This window comes from Chrysemys picta, chromosome 3, assembly GCF_011386835.1.
Source record: "Chrysemys picta bellii isolate R12L10 chromosome 3, ASM1138683v2, whole genome shotgun sequence".
NCBI classification, from domain to species: Eukaryota; Metazoa; Chordata; order Testudines; family Emydidae; genus Chrysemys; species Chrysemys picta.
In genome coordinates, this window is record NC_088793.1 from 115,494,523 (window position 1) to 115,515,962 (window position 21,440).

General features: G+C 42.9%; 1 protein-coding gene across 21 annotated transcripts in view; it reads right to left on the reverse strand.

The window, feature by feature from the left end:
• Positions 1 to 21,440, reverse strand: part of SYNE1 (spectrin repeat containing nuclear envelope protein 1) — a 488,794-nt gene that overhangs the window by 348,155 nt on the left and 119,199 nt on the right. For 17 of the 21 annotated variants that reach the window (XR_010599728.1, XR_002889944.3, XR_010599727.1 and 14 more), the window contains 5 exons: positions 18,590 to 18,610; positions 18,070 to 18,162; positions 9,387 to 9,565; positions 6,898 to 7,094; positions 6,655 to 6,761 (listed from right to left, as the gene is read on the reverse strand). Coding sequence is in view for 18 of the 21 variants with exons in the window: in XM_008177503.4 (XP_008175725.2) it covers positions 6,655 to 6,761; positions 6,898 to 7,094; positions 9,387 to 9,565; positions 18,070 to 18,162; positions 18,590 to 18,610 (597 nt within the window). In the remaining 3 variants the exon portion in view is untranslated. The remainder of the gene's footprint in view (positions 1 to 6,654; positions 6,762 to 6,897; positions 7,095 to 9,386; positions 9,566 to 18,069; positions 18,163 to 18,589; positions 18,611 to 21,440) is intronic. The other 4 variants (XM_065588833.1, XM_008177530.4, XM_024112488.3 and 1 more) reach the window with 1 other exon arrangement.

The following is a 21,440-nucleotide window of genomic DNA, read 5'->3' on the forward strand; positions in this document are numbered from 1 at the left end:
TATGAATAATTGTTTGTTAATTTCTTAAACTTTTAGCCATGCTCCTATTTTACCACTCTGTTTTTGCAGCCTGCTTCACTGGACTCTTTTTTCTTTCTACACACATTGGAATATATCCTCAGTAACTGTATCTGAGGCATCAATATAGCTCTCTTGTGTCTCAGCCCCACTTGTCAGATGAGAGGTTCCTTGGTTGATATATAAGCAGTTCGAAGACCCCCTTCTGATTATAATGGTTGCAAGTACAACTTCAGTGGTAGTAGATGGAAATGAATCACAGTTTCTTAAGCACCCAGGACCTACCATTCATACCTCATGTCTGATGAACTATCATATTTAACACAAGGCATTTATCAATGCTTAGTGCTCTGCACACTCAGTCAGAAACATCAAAAGGGTACATTTCTAAATAGGCAAATTATATTCTGAAGACTAGCCATCTTGAACAGCATATGGACTGGAGTGTAAGCAACTATAAATATAGCTGGCTAGTAGAACTAAAATTATTCCTTTTAGGTAAGAGATCTGATCTCTGATCTCATTTGCTTGACATTTAATTTTTCTAATTTTCTGCAGTTTATTCCCTGCATGTTAACCCTAAATGACATTTTAAAATAATAGCTTATCCTGTTATCTTTCCATAAATATTCATTGATTTTGCAGAGAAGAGCAACTGAATAAGAGCACAGTTCTAAACAGCCAATGAAAGCTAAGGCATGAAATTAAACAATGGAAAAGTGTTTCTGGCTTCACCTATGACAAGAAGGTGAAGCAGTTTAAATTAACCCAGAATATTTTTGACCCAGTCAGAAAGTCAAAACAACGTATAACAGTTTTTAAATTGATGCCATTGAGGTTAATTTGAAAATTACAAAACCAAGACACTTTGCTAGACAGCTAAGTATATACATTTGTGTATCCTAAGGAGTTTAATTACAGATCGAAAAAGGAGTATTTAGTTGGATTATCCAGTTTTCTGATATGTAATTATGCAAAATTTTCAAAGTTGGGCCCTTACAGGTCAGCTCTTAAATCCATATTTAGGCAAATAAATAAATGGCCTGATCTTCAGAAATGCTGATCTATGACAGATTCAAGAGCTCAGCTACTCTGAATATCAGGGCACTTGTTAAGGTGCCTAAATATGAATTTAGGTGCTCAACTATGGTCTCTAGTTTGAAAAATATGAGCACATAAAATTTTTACAAAGACATAACACTCCTGAATTTTCTACACTCAAACATATGACTTTACAAAGCTATATACCATGAATACCATTGCAAGTAGAATCCTGAGAGGAGAGTTATGGGCCAGATTCTCTAGTCCCCTACAGACACTTTGCACTGCTCAAGCAGCACAAAGTAGTAATTTTTGGCAGTAGCTGGCCAAAGGGAGAATTCCCATTACATAGAGGACCGTTACACTGACATAAAGCTGTCAATGTGGCAGAGTCACCTCCTGCACTAGCCACTTGCCACACTGACACAAGTGGGGGGAGGGGTCATGTCAGGCGGATTCCAGAGCATGGAAGCTCCTCTATACTATTCTGTTCATCCTCTGATGTGAGGTCAATGAAGGAGCTTACACCATTGGCAGTGTAACTTAGAGCTGCTCCTCAGTAACTCTAACTTACACCAGGGCTGGGCCATGCAGCACTCGGGAGTTGCAACAGATCCCTCATGGATCCTTTATCTACCTGCTCGGGTAGGGTGGAGAATCCAGCCCCTACCTATACTGATATACCTATTTCATCTCTCATTTAGAATGTTCATTTCAAAACAAAACCATCTGTTAAACTTATAAGTTCAGAATTTCAAAGCTGCTTGAAAGGCCCAATTCCCAAATTAATGAGCATTGGACACCCAAATGCTAGGCACCTTAGAAAATGGCACCCTCAAAGTCATCACAGACATATGGTAATAAAAGCTTCATCAAACCTCACACTGTTATGCATATATTTTCTCTTTCAAACACATACAATATATACCACAGGTACGTGAAACAACCTAATAGCTACCCAGTGGTTTTCAAACTGTGGGCCTGAGCTCCACCCCCCACCTGGGGGCAGCAGGGCTCGAACTCCAGCCCCCTCTCCCCTCCCTTCTCCCCCCACCCAGGGTCGTGTAGTAATTCATGGAGGATAGGTCCATCAATGGCTATAAGACAGAATGGGCAGGGATGGTGTCCCTAGCCTCTGTTTGCCAAATGTGGGAATTGGCAACAAGGGGATGGATCATCTGATGATTACCTGTTCTGTTCGTTCTCTATGAAGCACCTGGCATCGGTCACTGTCGGAAGACAGGATACTAGGCTAGATGGACCTTCGGTCTGACCCAGTATGGCCGTTCTTATGTTGTCAGAAGGGAGTCATGGTGCATGCTGAACTCTATCTATCTACAAACATAGATAGATAGATCTTTTCATCTATCCATCCAACCCTGTCTTTCTATATATAAACTTAGATTTAACAAAACCATAATGAAGCATGGCCTGAGATACCCTATGTATAAGTTGATCTGCTTTTCTACCATATCGCTATAGAATTATTTACTAAATTAAGTGTTAGTGAAAAAGTTTATAGGAGTAACTGGTGTGAAAAAGTAGCAAGCAGTAACACTCAGTTGAGGGATACGTTCTTATTCCAGAGTGTTTAAACCTTACTTTTAATTTAGGAATAATAATGGAAAAAGTTGGGATTGCTTGAAGTGTGTCCTGGCAGTATGAAGAAACAATGGCTAGCCAATTAAACCAAACCAAACCAAAAAGCAGAACAGGTACAAAGAAGTACAGAGAGAAGAAGTACATTAAAAAAGTCACTCATCTAAAGAAACAGAAGTGACCTTCTTGGAAAGAGAGGTTCATATTATCTGAAACTTCTCTGAGGCAAGTTATTAAATATTAATGTATTTTTGTTATCTCAGTAAATCCAATAAAGGAGTTTGGTTTGCAAACCAAACCAATGCTTTTGGTCTATTAGCTACTGCTAATTTATGAACATATTTTATAAGGAACAACTAAGTTTCCAACCACCTTTTAAGTGAAATTATATAGATGGACAAATGGGTTATGTCTGAGAAAAGAAGACTACGCTCACTTCTATACTCTCACTCTAGCTCATTCCCCTTGCTGTGTGCATGCATTAGGATGCTGGCTTCTTTCTGGCCAATCAATGGCAACAGCATGAGAGATGGCTTTGGAAGAAGTTACTTTTATGGCTCTTATGGCTGGAAAAGCAGTCCCTTGGCTGCAGTGGTTTTTAAGAAAAAGTGACATTGTGAGGTCAAGGTCTAGAGCTGCTATAAAGAGTAAAACGCTGGTTGCCTGTAGTGATTGCATCACAAAAACAGCACAGAATGACTTTTACATGCTTAATGTATTTTGTTTTCCACAGTGACCTGACACATGTGCGGTTTTACACTCAGTCTCCCTTTTCTGGAACTGTAATTTTTTTCTACATTGCAATAGCACAGCCCAGTTATTGGTCCAAAATACTATAAAACCCTGTATCTCCACTCTTAGTTTCTCGCCTCCATAATACTAAGTACCAAAAAAAAATGGTGGCTGTATTATGTTTATTTTAAGCAATCGTTTTTTACCACAATTGGCCTCTCTAAGCTCTGGTAAAATAGAAACTGTATATGTTCAGATTCAGCAGTTCATGAGATCAGTCTCTGGTTGCACATTTGCTGCTCTGTGTAGCAGAAATGGCATTGCCTTACAAATTCAGCTGTCCTCCCACAGATATTGAAGCAAAATTACTACTTGCCCCATTCAACTTTTCAACTATTTAACTTTTTAGTCTGACTTAAAATGTAAACTGTGATATTTAGTCTGAGCAAGCCTTAGCTTGCAAAAAGACCTCTATTAATGCAGAGTGGTAGTGTTAAAAAGAGAGAAAGAATCAGCTAAAATCATAATGAAATTCCGCCACTATTTAGACCAGCTGCTATGGTAGCCCTCCGGAAACCAAACACTTACTTTGCAGATTTCAAACCACACTTTGTCTAATTTTCACCAACCCTTTAAAAGTTAGAAATTGGGCAACCCAAATGAAAAGCATCTTAATAAAAAAAAATGAGATATTTATTTTAGATGATATAATTTCATAGTTAATCTTGGCCTGCTATCATTTCAATTTTCCTTTCACCTGGCTAATCATTTACCATATAAAAATGTAATGCAGTATATACATTTTTTCATCGTTTGATATATTAGTCTTTACAACACTAGACTCCCTATATGTGCAACATGCAATGTGAATTAAAGATACTGTGTTGCACATAAAAGAATATCCGGGAAAGCATTACAACTAGGTATGATGTTGCCAACAGGATTAGCCATACACTCCCAGCTTCTTTCTGTGTGTGTAAGAACTGCATAAATTAAGATGCTAATGTTTGCTGGAATCTGTGTGTGATGCTCTTCCAAAGTCATCATAATGGGCTTGGCAAGGACACAGAGAACATCTTAAATTACAAGAATCTGCTATCATGGGAAATATCCATTTTAATGTTGATGATACTCTCTGACAAATCATGAGTAGATCAGATCCAAAGTGTTTGTGGTGCAGAGTAAGCCTCTTAATCCTTTGTCTCACAGAAATCCTTTACAATAATACAAGTGTGGAGGTTGCCAAGTGAAGGATCTCAAAGCAATAAACCAAGAGACTGTATATCGAAGCCAGACTCTACCAAAGCATTGCCATTCTGTTGATATTCGGCTTTCTCAAAAAGCCTCCGCAGCAATCAGTTCCAGATTAACCAATCCATTGGTGATGTGAAAAAGGGCAGCTGGTGAGTTCTTCCTCAAGGGAATTAAGATTTCTTGGAAGTAATAATATAAGATTAATGATAGCTAAAATTAAAAATGTTGGTGTGCTACTTGTTCTATCATTTATTTTTCTTGGACAAGCCCACAGCCTGCCAGCTGACATTCAGTAAAAAATATAGGCTTCCCCCAGGTTAGTATAATCCGGGTGGTATCTCTGGAGTGGTCAGAAACCAGACAGCAAGTCATGGCTCCAATGCAAACCCTATTGAAATCAAAGGCAGTCCCTTCCATGGACTTGAATGGGCTATGTTTCTGGCCCTATGTTCCTGGAATTTAAAACAGATGCTAATAACTCAGAATTTCCAGAGTCTAATTTCCAAACCATTTCCCATGCTTGTATTTTAACAAAACAGGATTACAGGAAATGTCTATTAAAGTTCAGCTGCATCTTTTTAAAACTCCTTTGAGAGTAAAACTAAAAGGCCTTGACAGATCATAACAGGCATCCACAGCAATGATTTAAGCAGTGCAACATTTATTCTTTACAGTTCAGGGAAGTGCTAGTTATATCAAAGTACCTCTAAATCTTTCTTAGAGAAGAGAAACCCACAATGAGAAGAGGTGATTCTGGACAGACAGGCAGACATTTGACTGATGTCAAATGAATAATAATTTTGTTCTTGTTATTCCAGATGATCCATTAGGGAACTTCGTAGGATAAATCAATATCTTCCTCCTTTTCCAACTCATGCATCACAGTCACTGGTGGTTTAGCCAAGGAAGATCAGATTATGCTCCATTCTGAGCTCCTCAATATCTCTCCACAATCAGCCACAGGAACTGTGGCTGAAAAGTATTGGATATATCTTCCCTCTTCTCTCCTTTGTCAGAGGCTGAGCAGATTGTCTCTGCAGTGTTTCCAGCCTCTGACAACTCAAGGAGCAAACGATCAGGATTAAGAACTAAGCCATGGTCTCTTGCATAGAGCACTACTATTTAGAAGGGAGGCCAGTGCCAAAGAGCATATGTAAAATTGAATCAATAACAAGAAAAATCCTTGACTGAAAGCACCTTTTTAAGGTGAAAAATCAAGCCAGACTGGGCAATGGAAAGGAGACCTTCTTGCCATCATAACTAACTCCCAAGTCCAGAAGATCTTGATGGAAAAAAGCAGTGATGGAAATATAGCAAAAATAACTCATTCCTTCAGGTAATACATTATTCCACTTTCACTGCCATTATGTTTGAAAGCCACCTACAATTTCTTAGGGTTACTCAGGCCTGGCCTCCTCCTTAAAATTTAGGTCAACATAGCTACAGTGCTCAGGGGTGAAAAATCCACACCCCTGAGCACCATAGCTATTCTAACCTAATCTTTGGTGTAGACACAGCTAGGTTGATGGAAGAATGCTTCTGTCAACCTAACTACTGTCGCTCGGGTAGGTGGTGTTTCTATAGCAATGGTAAAACCCCTTCTGTGACCATAGGCAATGTCTACACTATGGGGTTATGCCATCATACCTATGGCACCACAGATATGCCACTATAGACCCTCTGGTGTAGACATGGTCTGAGATTGCTACTGTTCACCAGAGCTACTCCTGCTCCCTCTGCCTTCTGCTGTTATCTGCAGGGTCACTATTTCCACCATCATTCTATTCTCTCCCACTTCAAAATTGTTACTAGTGTCCATTTACAACATTGGCTTCTTTTATAGTCAGCTAGTCTTTTCTGGACAATGGTCTTTCTAGCTCTGGTGGTTCTTCACTCAGCTGCCCTTTTAAAAAAAACAGAGATAACCTATATGTTTTGAAAATAGATGTCAAAATATGCCCATTATGTGCATAAGCAACTGATTAAAATGGAAATGTAATGGACACCTACATCATTCTCCTGCATTTCAGTTGTATTATGAAGATCAGGATAGTGTTTCAGGAACTGTGCTACGTAGGTCATGATAGACTTTTCATCTGGCTTGTCAACATCCACATCTGGAAAAGTGCAGAATATATAGTAAATTAATTCATAATTGAACAGCAAAAACATTACACACCATTGAAAAACTTTCAAACAAAAATTAGCCCATCCTAGTCCAAAATTTGATGCAGTATAGTTTACGTAAAGTACCTTCTGGATCAAGAAGTCTTGGGATTCCTAGTTCTGTTTCTGCAATTGTGAAGGCCTCATTTAGGTTTTCCCTATTAGATCTTCCTTTCACTTTCTCCATGTCCACTAGCTCTGGACGAATAGCATGAATAACTGAATGAAAGGCAACACCACTCCTCCAACTTCGTCCAAAATCTTTGACTTCAATTCCAGCCTGCCTTAAAATTTAACAAAAAGAAAAAAAAGAGACAATATATCAGTCTAGTCATATGAAGACACAGGATACAAGGTTATGTTTTCTATCAGTGGCCAAGAGTGCATTTTCCAATATGCCTCAAGCTAAAATTTCTATTTCCAGTGAGCTGTTTGGTTACATTAAGCCCCATGTGTTATGAGCAAATGAACTACAACTCTGTTTTTTGTATGTGAGACACTACAAAGTATGTTGCTATATAAAATACTACTCACTATTCCCTCCTCCCTTACTGAATCCTTCCAGTCTTCCTTCACTATAAGTATACTTACCTCATTATCTGCATCTGGATTTTTAAAGTAAATGATTACAATAATATTTTTCTCTTTTAAAATAACATCCTAGGAAGTAATGTCATTGTTGTTCAGTCCAAAAAGGTAATGTGGAGTACTTTCTTACAGTTCTTGTTCCGTGCATGAGTGATAATGTTCTCTCACGGTATCCAATCTGCCTACACTGCCACTGTGAAAGAGGGAACCCAAGGGCATGTCTACATTACACGCTGGATTGACGGGCAGTGATTGATCCAGTAGAGGTCGATTTATCGCGTCTAGTCTAGATGCGATAAATCGACCGCTGAGCGCTCTCTTGTCAACTCCGGTACTCGATCAGAGCGAGAAGGGTAGGCGGTGTCAAAGGGAGAGCGTCAGTCATCGACTTACCACAGTGAAGACACTACGGTAAGTAGATCTAAGTACATCGACTTCAGCTACGTTATTCGTGTAGCTGAAGTTGCGTAACTTAGATCAATCCCCTCCCCAGAGTAGACCAGGCCTAAGTGATTAGCACTATCCTAAAGAGAAAATAATCAGCAATGGGTAATACTTAAATTTTTCAAAGTAATTCTGAAAACTATGTTCATGTCCAGATACTGAGGTCCTAACCCTGCTTTTTATTCAGTCCTTATCCAGGCAAACTTCCAGTGAGGCCATCTTGCGGCCTTCAGGTGCTTGCCCTCTCTTTGGGTAGTTTGGAGTCGCAGGGGTAGCTTAGAGAGGTTTGTTTTTCATGGAGGCAGTGTCTTTCTCTGAGGGCCTGATCCAAAGCCCACTGAAATCCTTGGAAAGACTCCCAATCCCTTCAGTGGGCTTTGGATCAGTTCCTGAGGGCTGTTCAGGGTACCCCATGCTTTCAGATGGCACAGCCTGCTCCTGCAGTGCAGCCATTCTACTCTGTGAGTTTGTATAGAGGGATGGGGACCATGATGCTCCTTCCTCTCCCCATGTTTGGGTCAATTTGGTTGCTGTATTCACCCATCACTAGAATTTTTCACTTGCCACCTGTCTAGATGGTGCTGCTATCGGCTTTCAGTAGTCTGTCTCTCACTGCAAACAATTTTGTAGGAAGAATACTATGCCAAAGTAGATTGCATTGAACTGTAAATTGCCTTATACTGACTGCACTGGTGTTATAGAGACCCAGGCATAGAGTTCTATGACATTATGATCAGATTTACTCTCTCTGGGGCTCCATTCTATTTCTCTGTGCTGGTTGTTCTCCCTGGATATTTTTGTGGATGTCTGTATGTTCAGATAATTATTTACTTTATTTGAACAATTAAATACAGTTTATTCTTTTATGGCTTTGGGGGGAAGGATCTGTCTTTTTATTTTCTTATTGTGGAAGCAATCAGATCACTATTGTCTCTTTGATCTAATTTCCTTTTTTTTTTATGCCCTCTTTGGAACTGGCAAACAGGAGAATTGTACCAAATGAAGATAAATGTTTTGAACCTAACAAGAGGGTGCCCTGTTAAACCTCTGAGCCAATTTAGTTTAATAGGAAATGAAAATTAATGCAATTTATATAATAATATGTAACTGTGAGTACCAATGCTTAAAGCATGATAGTCACGATTTTCAACAACTCGCACTCAAGTACAATTGTACTCACTCACTGAGACAGAAATGACAGAAAAGCACAGTGGGTAAAGAGTGCCCTTTCAATATGGGACAAACGTTGTATGAAAGGTTTTGGCAACAAGAGCCAATGCTGTGCCATTCTGACAACATCCAACTCCCCTTCCGGTTTTTCACTGTCTCAGGGATAATTCTGCTTCATATACCATAAAATGGGATTGCTTTGCAAACGTAATCTAAATTATTATTCATTATTATTATTTGTATTATAGTAACACCTAGGAGCCCCAGTCATGAGCCAGGAACACACTGTGCTAGGCATTGTAAAAACACAGAAAAAGAATTCCAGTCCTAAGTAAAAAGCTTACAATCTAAATTAATTTGTGAGTTTAACTTACTTTGCTGCTGTGTACTGCACCCACTTTAACAAAGCCTTCTTAGCGTTTCCTTGAACTTTGGTTACTACCTTCCGTTTTGTTGGTGGACTTGCAGCCTCAGAGCTGACGACACTGTCCACAGAAGACGTACTGCTAGACAATGACTGCAGCTGTGGAAGGTTGCTTGTCAGCTCTTCAATCTGTGTTTAGAATGACATCAGTTTATTGTAATACAGATATTTATTTTAATCATAATGAACAGGACATTAACAGGATTAGGCATGGGCTAAGATTAAAAAACATAAAAATAATGAGCAAGATTTAAAAAAAAATCCTAAAAGTCACTTCATAAATCCTTATTTAAGTGCCTAAATAAATGGCCTTCTTTTCAGACTTGCTGAGCATCCAGCAACTGCTGACTCTTACTGATGTCCTATTGCTTGAACAATGTGTAAATGTATCACTTTACATAGCATTACACATTCTTATGCAAATTACTAGTTTATTGTACTGAGATACTGGCCCAAATTCACCACTAGCACAAAAAAAATACAATTCCATCAACTTAAATAGAGATGCATCTCCTGATGCCACTGGTGAATTTGAATCAAAGTGAACACTTGAAAGTGACCTTTCCAAATATGCTATGTTTAACCAACAATGGCCAAAAAAGAGGGCATTTGGTGGCAGCTGGGGAAGTTAACAAGGCCTCGGTCCTCTTCCCATGACCTCCTCAAAATAGTTAAAGTGACTCTGATGACCTCATTGTAGTAGTTTCATTTTCATCCCCAAACTAGTCCATTGTTATGGCTTGATTCTGAATGACTGGATGTCTCTAGTTAGGAGAAGTCTTGCAATGGAATAATACAGGGGTGTACATTAGCAAATACCGGTGAGGCAATTTGCAGAGCACTTATATGCCCCATGCCTGGCTCAAATGAAAACCATTAGTTCCACACTTTTAAGAGCATTACATTCACAACTTGGTTTTAATAGGAAATGGATATATAGATGATTGGCACATATTTGCCTACTTGAAGAAACAAAGATTCAGAGAGTTTAGACTGCTCAGAGAACATCACAGAACAGCTCAGTACCTTAAAGAATCAGGCTCTCCTAGAGAGTATCAGGGATTGGCAACAGCTGCTACATGCCCATACACTGTACTAGCACTTCTCTGGTGCAAAGGTTGCTTTAGAGACAGCTTGGAATAACAGCTCTGCCAGGTGAGAAGTGCCCCACTCATCTCAGTGAGACATTAACTCAGTTGCCCAGTGATGATAATTTAAATGTCAACATGGTTAATTATTGCATTCCTCATGTAAGAAACGAGAGGGAGAATCTCAGATCTGCACAATTTACTGTTGTAATGTTGGTGCCACATATGCTTTGCATTTGGGAGATACCACCACTTTATTTTTTCCCCTGGTCAAGGAGGAGCCAAGCCCAAGAAGCCTAGCAAAGCCCACAGGCCAACTGAAGCCATGCCAAGGGGAAGCCAAACTCAAGGAGCCCTGTGGAGCCAAAAAGGACACACAATCATCCCTTTGTGAGCAGTGTCTCATTTTGTCAGCTCAGAGGAGCAGAGTCTGAAGAGTAACACCATCTTTTTCCCCATTTTGACCCCTGGAGAGCATAAATGATTTCCACTCTACCACCTACAGTGTTGCAGGGTGCATTCGGCCTTTACAGTTCCCTACTGGAGGCCCCATGGTCATATCATACCCTGCCCCAAGAAGCAGTGAGCTGAAAGGAAAAGAGCAGCTAATGTGGGTCCTTCAAGCTTGCCTAGAGAGGACTCTCTGGAGTAGTCATTTTGAAAGCTAGAGAGATGTGGCTCTCCAAGGGATAGAGGGGCTATCACAACCAATCAGGGCCCTGCTGGCCTAGACAAAAGGAGCTGCCCCTAGGACCAGAGGTGCGAGGAAGGAGGCTTCTCTCTGGCCACAGAAACTTGAGGGATAAGAGAAGGTTACTCACCTTGTGCAGTAACTGAGGTTCCACTTTAGGTGTCTTGGCACCCTGCGCTTGTAATCAGAGATTTGTAGTAGCAGTGCCCCGGTTGGCCACGCACGCACAGCAGCTGTCTTGCGCCACTCCGAATGGCCACTTAGCGTGCGCAGCCAACCATCCTTCTCTATGCCAAAGAGTCAGCATGAAACTACGAAGTAGAGGGGAGAAGAGAGGGTAATGGAGCACCCACAGGGACAACCATCTCGAAGAACCACAGTTACTGTACAAAGCGAGTAACAGTCTCTTCTTCTTCAAAGAGTGTCCCTGTGGATGCTCCACTTTAGGTGACTATGGAACAGTACCCCTCGATGGAAGGAGGGGCTTTGGAGTATCTTTGTCGATGATGGATAGCACCGAGAGTCCAAACTGAGTGTTGGCAGAGGAGTGTTATTCCAGGGCATAGTGTTTGGTAAACGTGTGGGCCGAGGCCCAGGTAGCTGCCCTGCAAATGTTTACGATGGGTACATTATTGAGAAACGCTACTGACATGGATAGCACTCTTGTGGAGTGCATACGAACCCCAGCTGGAGCCGGGGTGTTGCTCTGATGCTATCACAGGTGGATACAGCCAGAAATCCACTTAGCTAGTCTTTGTTTAGAGATGGCCTCACCCTTCCATCGCTCTGTGACTGATAGAAAGAGACGTGACGATTTTCTAAATGTCTTTGTTCTAGGCAGAAGGCCAGAGCTCTATGGAAGTCGCAAGTGTGAAAGGATGCCTCCCTAGTGTCGGCATGGGGTTTCGGAAAAAACACAGGTAAGTAAATGGGTTGGTTTAAATGAAATGAGGAGGCTACCTTAGGTATACATTTGGGGTGGGCTTTTAGGATCAGTTTGTCTTTATGGAATGTGGTATATAGCGGGTGTGCCATTAGGGCCCCTAGTTTTCCTACTCTTCTTGCTGAAGTGATCGTGATAAGGAAGGAGACCTTCATCGATAGATGTAGCAATCAGCAAGTCGCAAGGGGGTCGAATGGTTTGCCCATGAGGGTGTGTAGCATGAGGTTAAGGTCCCACATAGGAGTAGGGTCTTTCAGAGATGGGTAGATGTTAGTCATGCCCTTTAGGAAACACTTAGTTGTTGGGTGAACAAAGACGGTGGTTCCGTCTACCTTATCATGTAGTGAGGTGATTGCAGCTAGGTGCACCTTTGTGGAACGAAATGAGGAGACATGTGGTTAGCCTCACATCAGGTGCAGAATCGTATCCACTTCCGAGTGTATGTTTTCCATGTGCTTGGCCTGCGGCTATTCAAGAGAATGTCTTTAACTTCCTTGGAGTAGTCATTGTCCAGCCCCATTAGCCATGGAGTAACCAGGCCTTGAGGTGAAGAACCGCTACGTTGGGGTGACTGACTCAGCTGTCATCCTGTGTCAAGAGGTGAGGAAGTAGTGGAAGAGTTAGAGGTGGTTTCACCATCATCTGCCTCAAGCATGGGAACCATGTTTGCCTGGGCCATGTGGGTGCAATAAGTATGACCCTGGCCTTATCCTGTCTGATTTTGTGTAGCACCCAGTTCAAAAGAGGAATCGGGGGAAGGCGTATATTAGTGACGCCTCCCATTTTGTAAGAAGGGCATCATCCAGGGGGTGCTGACCGAGCCCCACTTGGGAGCAATACTGAAGGCATTTTGTATAGTGAGCCATTGCGAATAAGTCTATAATAGGGAACCCCCACCGGTGGAATATGATCAGGAGAGTTGGGTAGTCCATCTCCCACTCGTGGGTTTGTGAGAAATGGCTGCTCAGTTGGTCTGTCGTGGTGTTCTGAAGCCCTGGCAGGTAAGATGCGGAAATGTCTACATTGCTGGAGATGCACTATTGCCATAGGTGTAGTGCCTTGATGCACAGAGGATATAATCAAGCTCCCCCCTGTCGGTTTATATAAAACATGCAGGCTGTGTTGTCCGTGAGGACTTTGATTGTATTGTTGTGGATGAGTGGAAGGAAGTGCTCGCATGCTTTACTGATTGCTCTGAGCTCTAGAATGTTTATATGTAAGTTGGCTTCCACGGGACCAGCATCCCTAGATAGTGTTGTTATCCAGATGAGCTCCCCATCCCATGTGGGAGGCATCCGTGGTGATGGTTATGGTGGGAGCTTTTCATTGAAATGGGATCTCCGAGCAGACGTTTTGCGGTTGCAACCACCACTGGAGGGAATCCTTCACCTTGCGGGGCATTGTGAGTCTTTTGTGGAAGGAATGCCTGTGTGGTATATAACAAGTGCAAAGCCAGGCCTGTAGGCATCCCATATGTAGTCTGGCATGTTTGACTACATAAGTCGTAGCAGCCATATGTCCCAAGAGTTGTAGGCAGGTCCTGGCGGACGTTTGAGGACTATCTGTGACCGTAGTTATCAGCGTGGCTAGATTGAGAAATCGCTGCTGGGAGGCAGTTGAGGTAGGCCCCTATAAACTCTAGTTGTTGGACAGGGACCAAGGTGGACTTTTGGACGTTTATTTGAAACCCTAGGTTGGAGAAGAGGGTTATTGTGGTTTGTGTAGCTTGGACTGCTGCCTGTTGTGCTGATACTCTTATGAGGCAGTCGTCCAAGTATGGGAAGATCATTACCCCTTACATGCGGAGGTGAGCTGCAGCAATGGTTAAGACTTTGGAGAATACCCTGGGGGCTGTCGATAATCCGAAGGGTAGCACTTTGTATTGGTAATGTTGATGTCCTAGTGTGAAGCGCAGGAATCTTCTGTGCGCTGGATGAATGGTGACGTGAAAGTAGGCGTCTTGTAGGTCGAGGGACAAGAGCCAATCTCTTTTCTCTAATGCCGCAATTATGGTTGCCAGGGTTACCATTCTGAAATGCTGAATCCTCACAAACTTTTTGAGTTTGTGTAAGTCCAGAATGGGTCTCCATCCACCGTTCTTTTTCTGAGTGAGAAAATAATGGGAATAAAACCCTCTTCCCCTGTGTTGAGGTGGTACTCGTTCCACGGCTCCCAGTTACAGGAGGTGGTTTATTTCCTGCTGTAACTGGGGCGTGTGAGAGGGTCCCTGAAGAGGGATGGGGAAGGTGGGTGGGTAGGGGGAGTAGAAGTAAATGGGATAAAGTAACCCTTCTGGATAATTTCCAGAACCCATTTGTCTGTAGTGATGTTGTTCCAGACTAGGTAGTGTGGTAGCACGCGGTCTCCAAATGGACTGGAGGTCATCTGATATTCCAGGATGGGAGAACATAGAAGTCTCGAGGCCTCGACCGATATTTCAAAATGATTGATGTGATGCTGAAGCTTGAGACATGGCGGGTTGATCTTGGTTCTGCCTGCACCTCAATTATTTTTGTTTGCGGTATTGATCGTAATATCTCTGGGGTTGGGTGTACAGAGCAGGGCAGAATCTTTGAGTGTAGAATCTGCCCTGTTTCTTCTTGTTTGGGGGGATGTAAATACCTAAGGTCTTCAAGGTGGTTTTCAAGTCCTTTAAGGTATGTAGAGATGCATCAGTGATTTCCACAAATAGTTTTTGTCCCTCAAAGGGCAGGTCCTCAACTGTGGCTTGTACTTCCCTAAGGAATCCAGAGAGGTGGAGCCTTGATGCTCGCCGCATGACCGCAGACGTGGCGATATAACAAGCTGCCATGTCAGCGGAATCAAGGGAGGCCTGTAGGGCTGTTTTGGCAATTAAGGAGCCCTCCACAATGTTAGCTTTGTATTGTTTTTTTTTTTATTCCTCCAACATTTGTTCATAAAAGATGTAATTTTACTAAAGTTGTAAGTGTATTTCACCAACAGAGCAGGGTAGTTTGCTATGCGAAATTGCAGTGAGGCCGAGGAATAGGCTTTGTGTCTAGAGAGGTCAAGCCTTTTCTAGTCTTTGTCATACGGGGTAGTTTTTGGCTAGTGCTGTTTTCCCCTTTGGTTTACTGCCTCTACGACCAGTGAATTTGGAGCCGGGTGAGTAAATAAGAACTCAGCCCCTTTCACTGGTACATAATATTTTCTGTCCGAGCATTTACAGGAGGGTGGGACAGTGGCAGGTGTCTGCCATATTATCTTTGTAGGATCCATTATAACAGCATTGATGGGCAGAGCTATCTTTGCTGATGGGGATGCCTGCAGGATGTCAGTAAGTTTGTGCTGGGTCTCTGGCAGCTCTGCTAGAGAGATGTCCAGGGATTCTGCGACTCTTTTGAATAAGTCCTGGAGGGACTTGAAGTCATCTCCTGTGGTGGGAGGCAGTGGCATAATTGTTTCATCTGGAGACAAGGATGAAAAATGGGTGGGTGGTAGTGTGCCGCCTTCAGGAGCCTCTTCCGGCTCCCTCTTCCTCCTGGGCCTCTGATGGTGGTGGGTTCGTGGGTGAAGGGGACCAGGTGCCCTTGACGCTGGTAGGTTGGGGGGTTTAAGATTCTGGGCTCTGTAGATTGCCCATGAGTCCCAATATGGCCAATTGGGTGGCATAACAACAGGCAGTGGCATCCGTGGTTGTGCCTGCTAGCTTTGCCCTTGCATAGGTGGTTGTTGGTGAGAGGGTCCCGGTTTCAGGGAGGAATGACAAGGGGGTATAAAGACCTGATTCATCCTCTTCATCCTCATCACTAGATAGTGGAGGTACAAATCTACTAGGAGTGCTTATTCGGCTCAGTGCTGGTCTGACTGGGGTACCATCAGTGCTGAACAAGGGAGTCCCCAGCATGGAGGTGACTAGGAGATCCGTGTGCCTGCTGAATTGGCATGGTACCGGGAAGCTCAGTGCCGGGGAAGGGAGTACACTCTAACTTGCTGTTGATGTCAGAACTGTCAGTACCGCAGACTTGCTATGCTGCGTGGGTACCGAGGGTGACCTCATTGCAGTACTTGGTGCCGAGGATTTCCTTGGCTCTGCCGGTGCCAAGGTAGATGTTTTATTCTTATGGCACATACCTGAGAGAGAGCTTACCTGTGCTGGGTCTTTAGCGCCGCGGGATGTCTCCCTACCGAACATTCCCGGAGCCTTGCAGTCCAACGGTTTCGGTGTTGTAGATACTGGGGCAGATTTTCCACCCAGAGATCACTTTCTTTTGGACGAATCTCTCTGTGGGGATGTATGGGTCCGCTTTTTTGCATCCTTTTGGAAGCAGGCTCCTTGGTAACAGGCTTAGAGGTAGAACCCCTGTCAGAGGCTGCCGATGGTGATCGTTGGCCCGGAGGCATTCTGGTCTCAGAGTCAGAGGCTGGTCTGAGGGATTTTTCCATCCTTAACAGTTTAAATTGGAGATCCCTCGCCTTTCGTGTCCTAGCAGTTGACTTTTTACAATGCGGACACTTCTGGGCAATATGAGTCTCTCCGAAGCAGCGGAGACACTGAGCAGCGTTTGAAACCAGGAGAGCCAGGCATGCCTGAGGGAAGGAGATGAGTCCCGCACTTAGCTGTTGTTATTCAAAGTGGGGCCCGCTGGAGGCAGGGTGAGTGAAAGAAAGAAACTATAAAGAGAATGAAAGGAAAGCGTAGCTATTTACGATTTGAGAGAGGCGCTGCTGGCGGTCCAACTCAAGCCAAAAGCAATAGAAAAGGAACTGAGGAATGGTTGGCTGCGCACACTAAGTGGCCGCTCGGACAACCGGGGCACTGCTACTACAAATCTCCGATTGCAAGTGCAGGGCACCATGACACCTAAAGTGGAGCACCCACAGGGACACTCCTTGAAAAAGAACCAAAGTTTGTTTCTGGCTGCATTTTCTTTATTTGGGTTTGCAGGGAGAGGGAGGGTCTAAGAACCTTACCCTGAGATAAGCTAACATGGACCAGGTAGGGAGAGGGCCAAGGAAGAAGCAGCAATGAACTGAAATCAAGCCGTACGTGGCTGCTGTATTCAGGATTACTGGATTGTAACTCAGAGTAGTGGGAGGGCCCAGGCTCCCCCACTGGCCACAGTAGCATCAACCACAAGAAGGGGGCAGGACTTATTTGAGAGCCTGAACAAAGGGCTGAATTTAAAGTGACCAGAGCCAGGGACTTAATAGAACTGTTCATTTAGTAGCTCTTTACTATTGTGGTAGGGATTCATTTGGACTTTGTGACTCAGTCAAAGGGCCAAGCCACAGAAGATCCCAAAAAGTCAGCCAGCAACCTACCGGGGGTGGCAGGAGCAGGAAAAGGCATGCAGTACCACACCCAGCTACAAGAAAGTGCTCAGAAGGTGAGTGTCTCATTACACACAGGATCAAATTTTGTCCTTGAAAGTATCTGCAGCTCCCAGTGAAATAAGTAGGTGCCACACATGTATATGTGAGGCCAGGCTTCATCCATTAAATAGTAAACTATGTTTACATATTAAATGTGCTGGACTTGAAAACTTGGTACATTCGCTAGCAGGCTCTCTGTTAGTATAAATAAGGCTTACAGTGATTGATGGTGCTTGTTTACAACTAGTCCTTTTTTCTTTACTTGGTTTTATATATATATATATATATATATAGTTTGCTTTCTTCAGGAAAAGAAGTGGGAGTGTATGCCAATAATAACTTGACATCATTTTAAAGGTACATTCCTGAGCCTCAATCCTGTAAAAACTTACACACACGTTTAACTTTATACATAATGAACAGTCCCATCCTCATACATACATTGGGCCAGATCCTCAGGTGGTGTAAACTGGAATAGCTTTATTGAAGTCACTGGAGCTACACCAACTTATGTCAGGTGAGGATCTGGCCCATTACTTCAAAAAATAATAGTCAAATGTAGAAAATACAATACCTGGAAATATAAAATTATGGTCCACATCAAGCCAAGTACAATAGAAGGCCTACCATCAGCAATATCAGTTGAATTGATGTTGACTAGCTTAATCTGTTTAGAAAAGAAAATACACATTATCATATACAGGAGAGAGTGACAGTTATTACATGGATTCTGAATGGTGTGTAACAAATTTATGCAAAAATAGTTAGTTTTTTTATTCAAAAATTCAGTGCAGTGACCAGAACTTCAGTTAATATATTGCACAACTACAGTAATGACTTAAAATGAAGCAAGATAACAAACGGAAGTATAACAAAATTAATATATTTTTCAGTTTGTGATTAAACATGATTTATCATAAAATCATAGACATTACATGTAAAAACTAATCTAAACTACTACCTTGGCCAATAAAGGATTGTTCCAATAATATATTCAACTTCAAATGGAAAAAAATATACCACTTAATTTATACTTTTTGTACTTATGCAAGTTTGTTATAGAGTTAAAAATTCCAGAAAATCTTTGTACCAACCGGTGATCCTCTGTACATGGACTAGCATGAAAAGCAAAGAGGAAACAGTGATATATAAAATCAGCTTAATGTGATAAATTAATTCATTTTACTGGTAATTAAATTCTGGATTGTAAAGAAAGCACTGCTATAACAAGTCTAATCAGCAATGCAATGCATAGAATCCACAGTATTCCATTCTTGTATTCACTTGCTGTTATCTCAAATTACTCATTTACCTATGAACAAGCTGTTCTTGCCATATTTTGTATGAAGATGATCAGGGAAAGAGAGAAGAAGGGAACAGGAAATAAATGGTGAGCAAGAAAAGAATAAACAGACGTTGAAAAGAAAAGATGAGATACGTGTCTAGTAGAGATCCTTTCATCCAAGCATTGTAAAGGACTTTAACAACATTAAGATTAACTACATCCCTAGTGAAGTCGGCATTATTATGTATCTTTTAAACATAAGTAAATAGATGCACAGAGAAGAATGAATGACTTTCCAAAATCATGCAGTAAATTAATCACAAAGACAAGAACAGAATCCAGGATCAGAATCCGATTCAGGGCTGGTCTACACTACCATGGTAAATTGACCCAAGTTATGCTACTTCAGTTATGCGAATAACATAACTGAAGTCGACGTAGCTTAAGTCGATATACCACGGTGTCTACATCGATGGGTGATGCTCTCCCATCGACTTCCCTTACTCTTCTCAGGGAGGTGAAGTACACAAATCGATGGGAGAGTGTTCTCCCATAGACTTAACAGGTCTTCATCAGACCTGCTAAATTGACATCCGTTGCATCAATTGCAGCAGTGCTGATTTACCGGTAAGTGTAGACATGGCCTCAGGATCCTACACTAACCAGTAGACATATGCTCACCAAAATAACGCCAAAAGACAAAACTCAGTAAAGAAGAGGCTGAATATACAATAGACTGTAGAATCAAAGAAAATGTAACAGCAAAACAGAAATCCATGAAACAGAATAAGAGAGAATATCCACAGAATTAGCATTTAAAAGCAAAGATAAATACATAGTGGGTCTGATTCTTCTGTCAGTGACGGTGATGTAAATCATGAATAACTTTTCTGAATTTCAGCCCTGCCATGCACTCCCAAAATATATTAATGAATGAATTAATTAATTTAATGTCAATGTTCTGTATCCTCGGGCAGACAGCTCCTCCTTTTTTCTGTAAAAAGCATTAGTACTGCCAGTCACCACCAATAATTTTTAAAACACTCCTTGGGTGCTTCCAGTCACTGTGTTATCTCTGACCATGGACTCCCAAGGTGTTCATGTTAAGCAGGTATGTTTGTGAGAGAAGGATGGGGATGATGGTGGGGGTCGGTTGGAAGTACCTTCAAATGTTGGTTGGCACTAATAGGATAGGAAACTAATTTCATGTGACCTTTAACCATATGGAGAAAGGAAATGTCCTTTGATCCAGCAACAGAGGCGCCACAGAAGCTTCAATAACAGGGGTGGGCAAACTACGGCCCATGGGCCAAATATGGCCCACCAGCCATTTTAAGCTGGCCCTCTAGCTCCCGTTGGAGAGTAGAGTCTGGGGCTTGCCACGCTCCAGTGCTCCAACCAGGAAGTAGGGTCGGGGGCCGCTCCACGTGGCTCCCAGTAGCAGCCACACGACCCCGCTCTGGCGCTGCAGCCAGGGAGCAGGGTCGGGGGCCACTCCACGCGGCTCCCAGAAGCCACAGCATGGCCCCGTTCCGGTGCTCCAACCAGGGAGCAGGGTCAGGGGCCGCTCCACGTGGCTCCCAGTTAACAGCCACATGGCCCCGCTCTGGCACTCCAGTCAGGGAGCAGGGTCGGGGGCCGCTCCATGCGGCTCCTAGAAGCTGTGACATGGCCCCCCTCTGGCTCATACGCGCTCCAATGGCCCCTGCCGGTGCTCCAATGTGAGCTGCAGGGGCAGTGCCAGCGGACGTGGCAGCATGCAGAGCTGCCTGGCCACGCCTCTGTGTAGGAGCCAGAAAAGGGACATGCCGCTGCTTCTGGGTGCCGCTTGAGGTAAGCACCGCCCGGAGCCTGCACCCCTGAGCCTCTCTCCCCCGCCCACATCCTGCTGCCCCAGCCCTGATCCCCCTCTCCCCCTCCAAACCTCTCGATCCCAGCATAGAGCACCCTCCTGCATGCCAAACCCCTCATCTCCAACCCCATCCCAGAGCCCACACCCCAACTGGAGCCTGCACCGCTTCCCGCACCCCAACCCCAATTTTGTGAGCATTCATGGCCCGCCATACAATTTCTATTCCTAGATGTGGCCCTCGGGCCAAAAAGTTTGCCCACCCTTGTGCTATAACATTTAAAGCAAAGGATCACGGTTTGTTTGGCAAAACTTTCATGTAGGGTTGTACAGCTAACTCCCTCCCCTCTTAAAATCCCACAGAAACCCTAGAAAGAGCCCTAGAGGAGAATTCCCCACAGGATATTTTGACAATCCACTCCACAAAAAACTGGTATAAGTCTCCTGGGGAAACTAGGATTCTGTATTTCTTCTACTGGTTAACAAGGAAAAGTTACTGTATATAGCCTAGCTCAAAAAATATATATTTGGGGGCTCATCCCGCAAAACTGCCTCAAGCCCCAATAAATCTTCATTTCCTCTAGAGAGCGAAGCTTCCCTAACAGATCCCACAGATAAAAAGATTGACAGGGCTCTCAAAAAAGCTTTTGATTAGGCAACTGCTCATATGAACATATCCTTTCAAGTTCTGTATTTTCTTTGGCTTGTACCCTATTAAAGTTGATCGAGGAATTAGAAAGGAAATCTTCCAGGTCCAGGGCAAAACCCAGTTTTGTCCAAAAAGATATTAGGTTAGTACCAATTAGTTTTC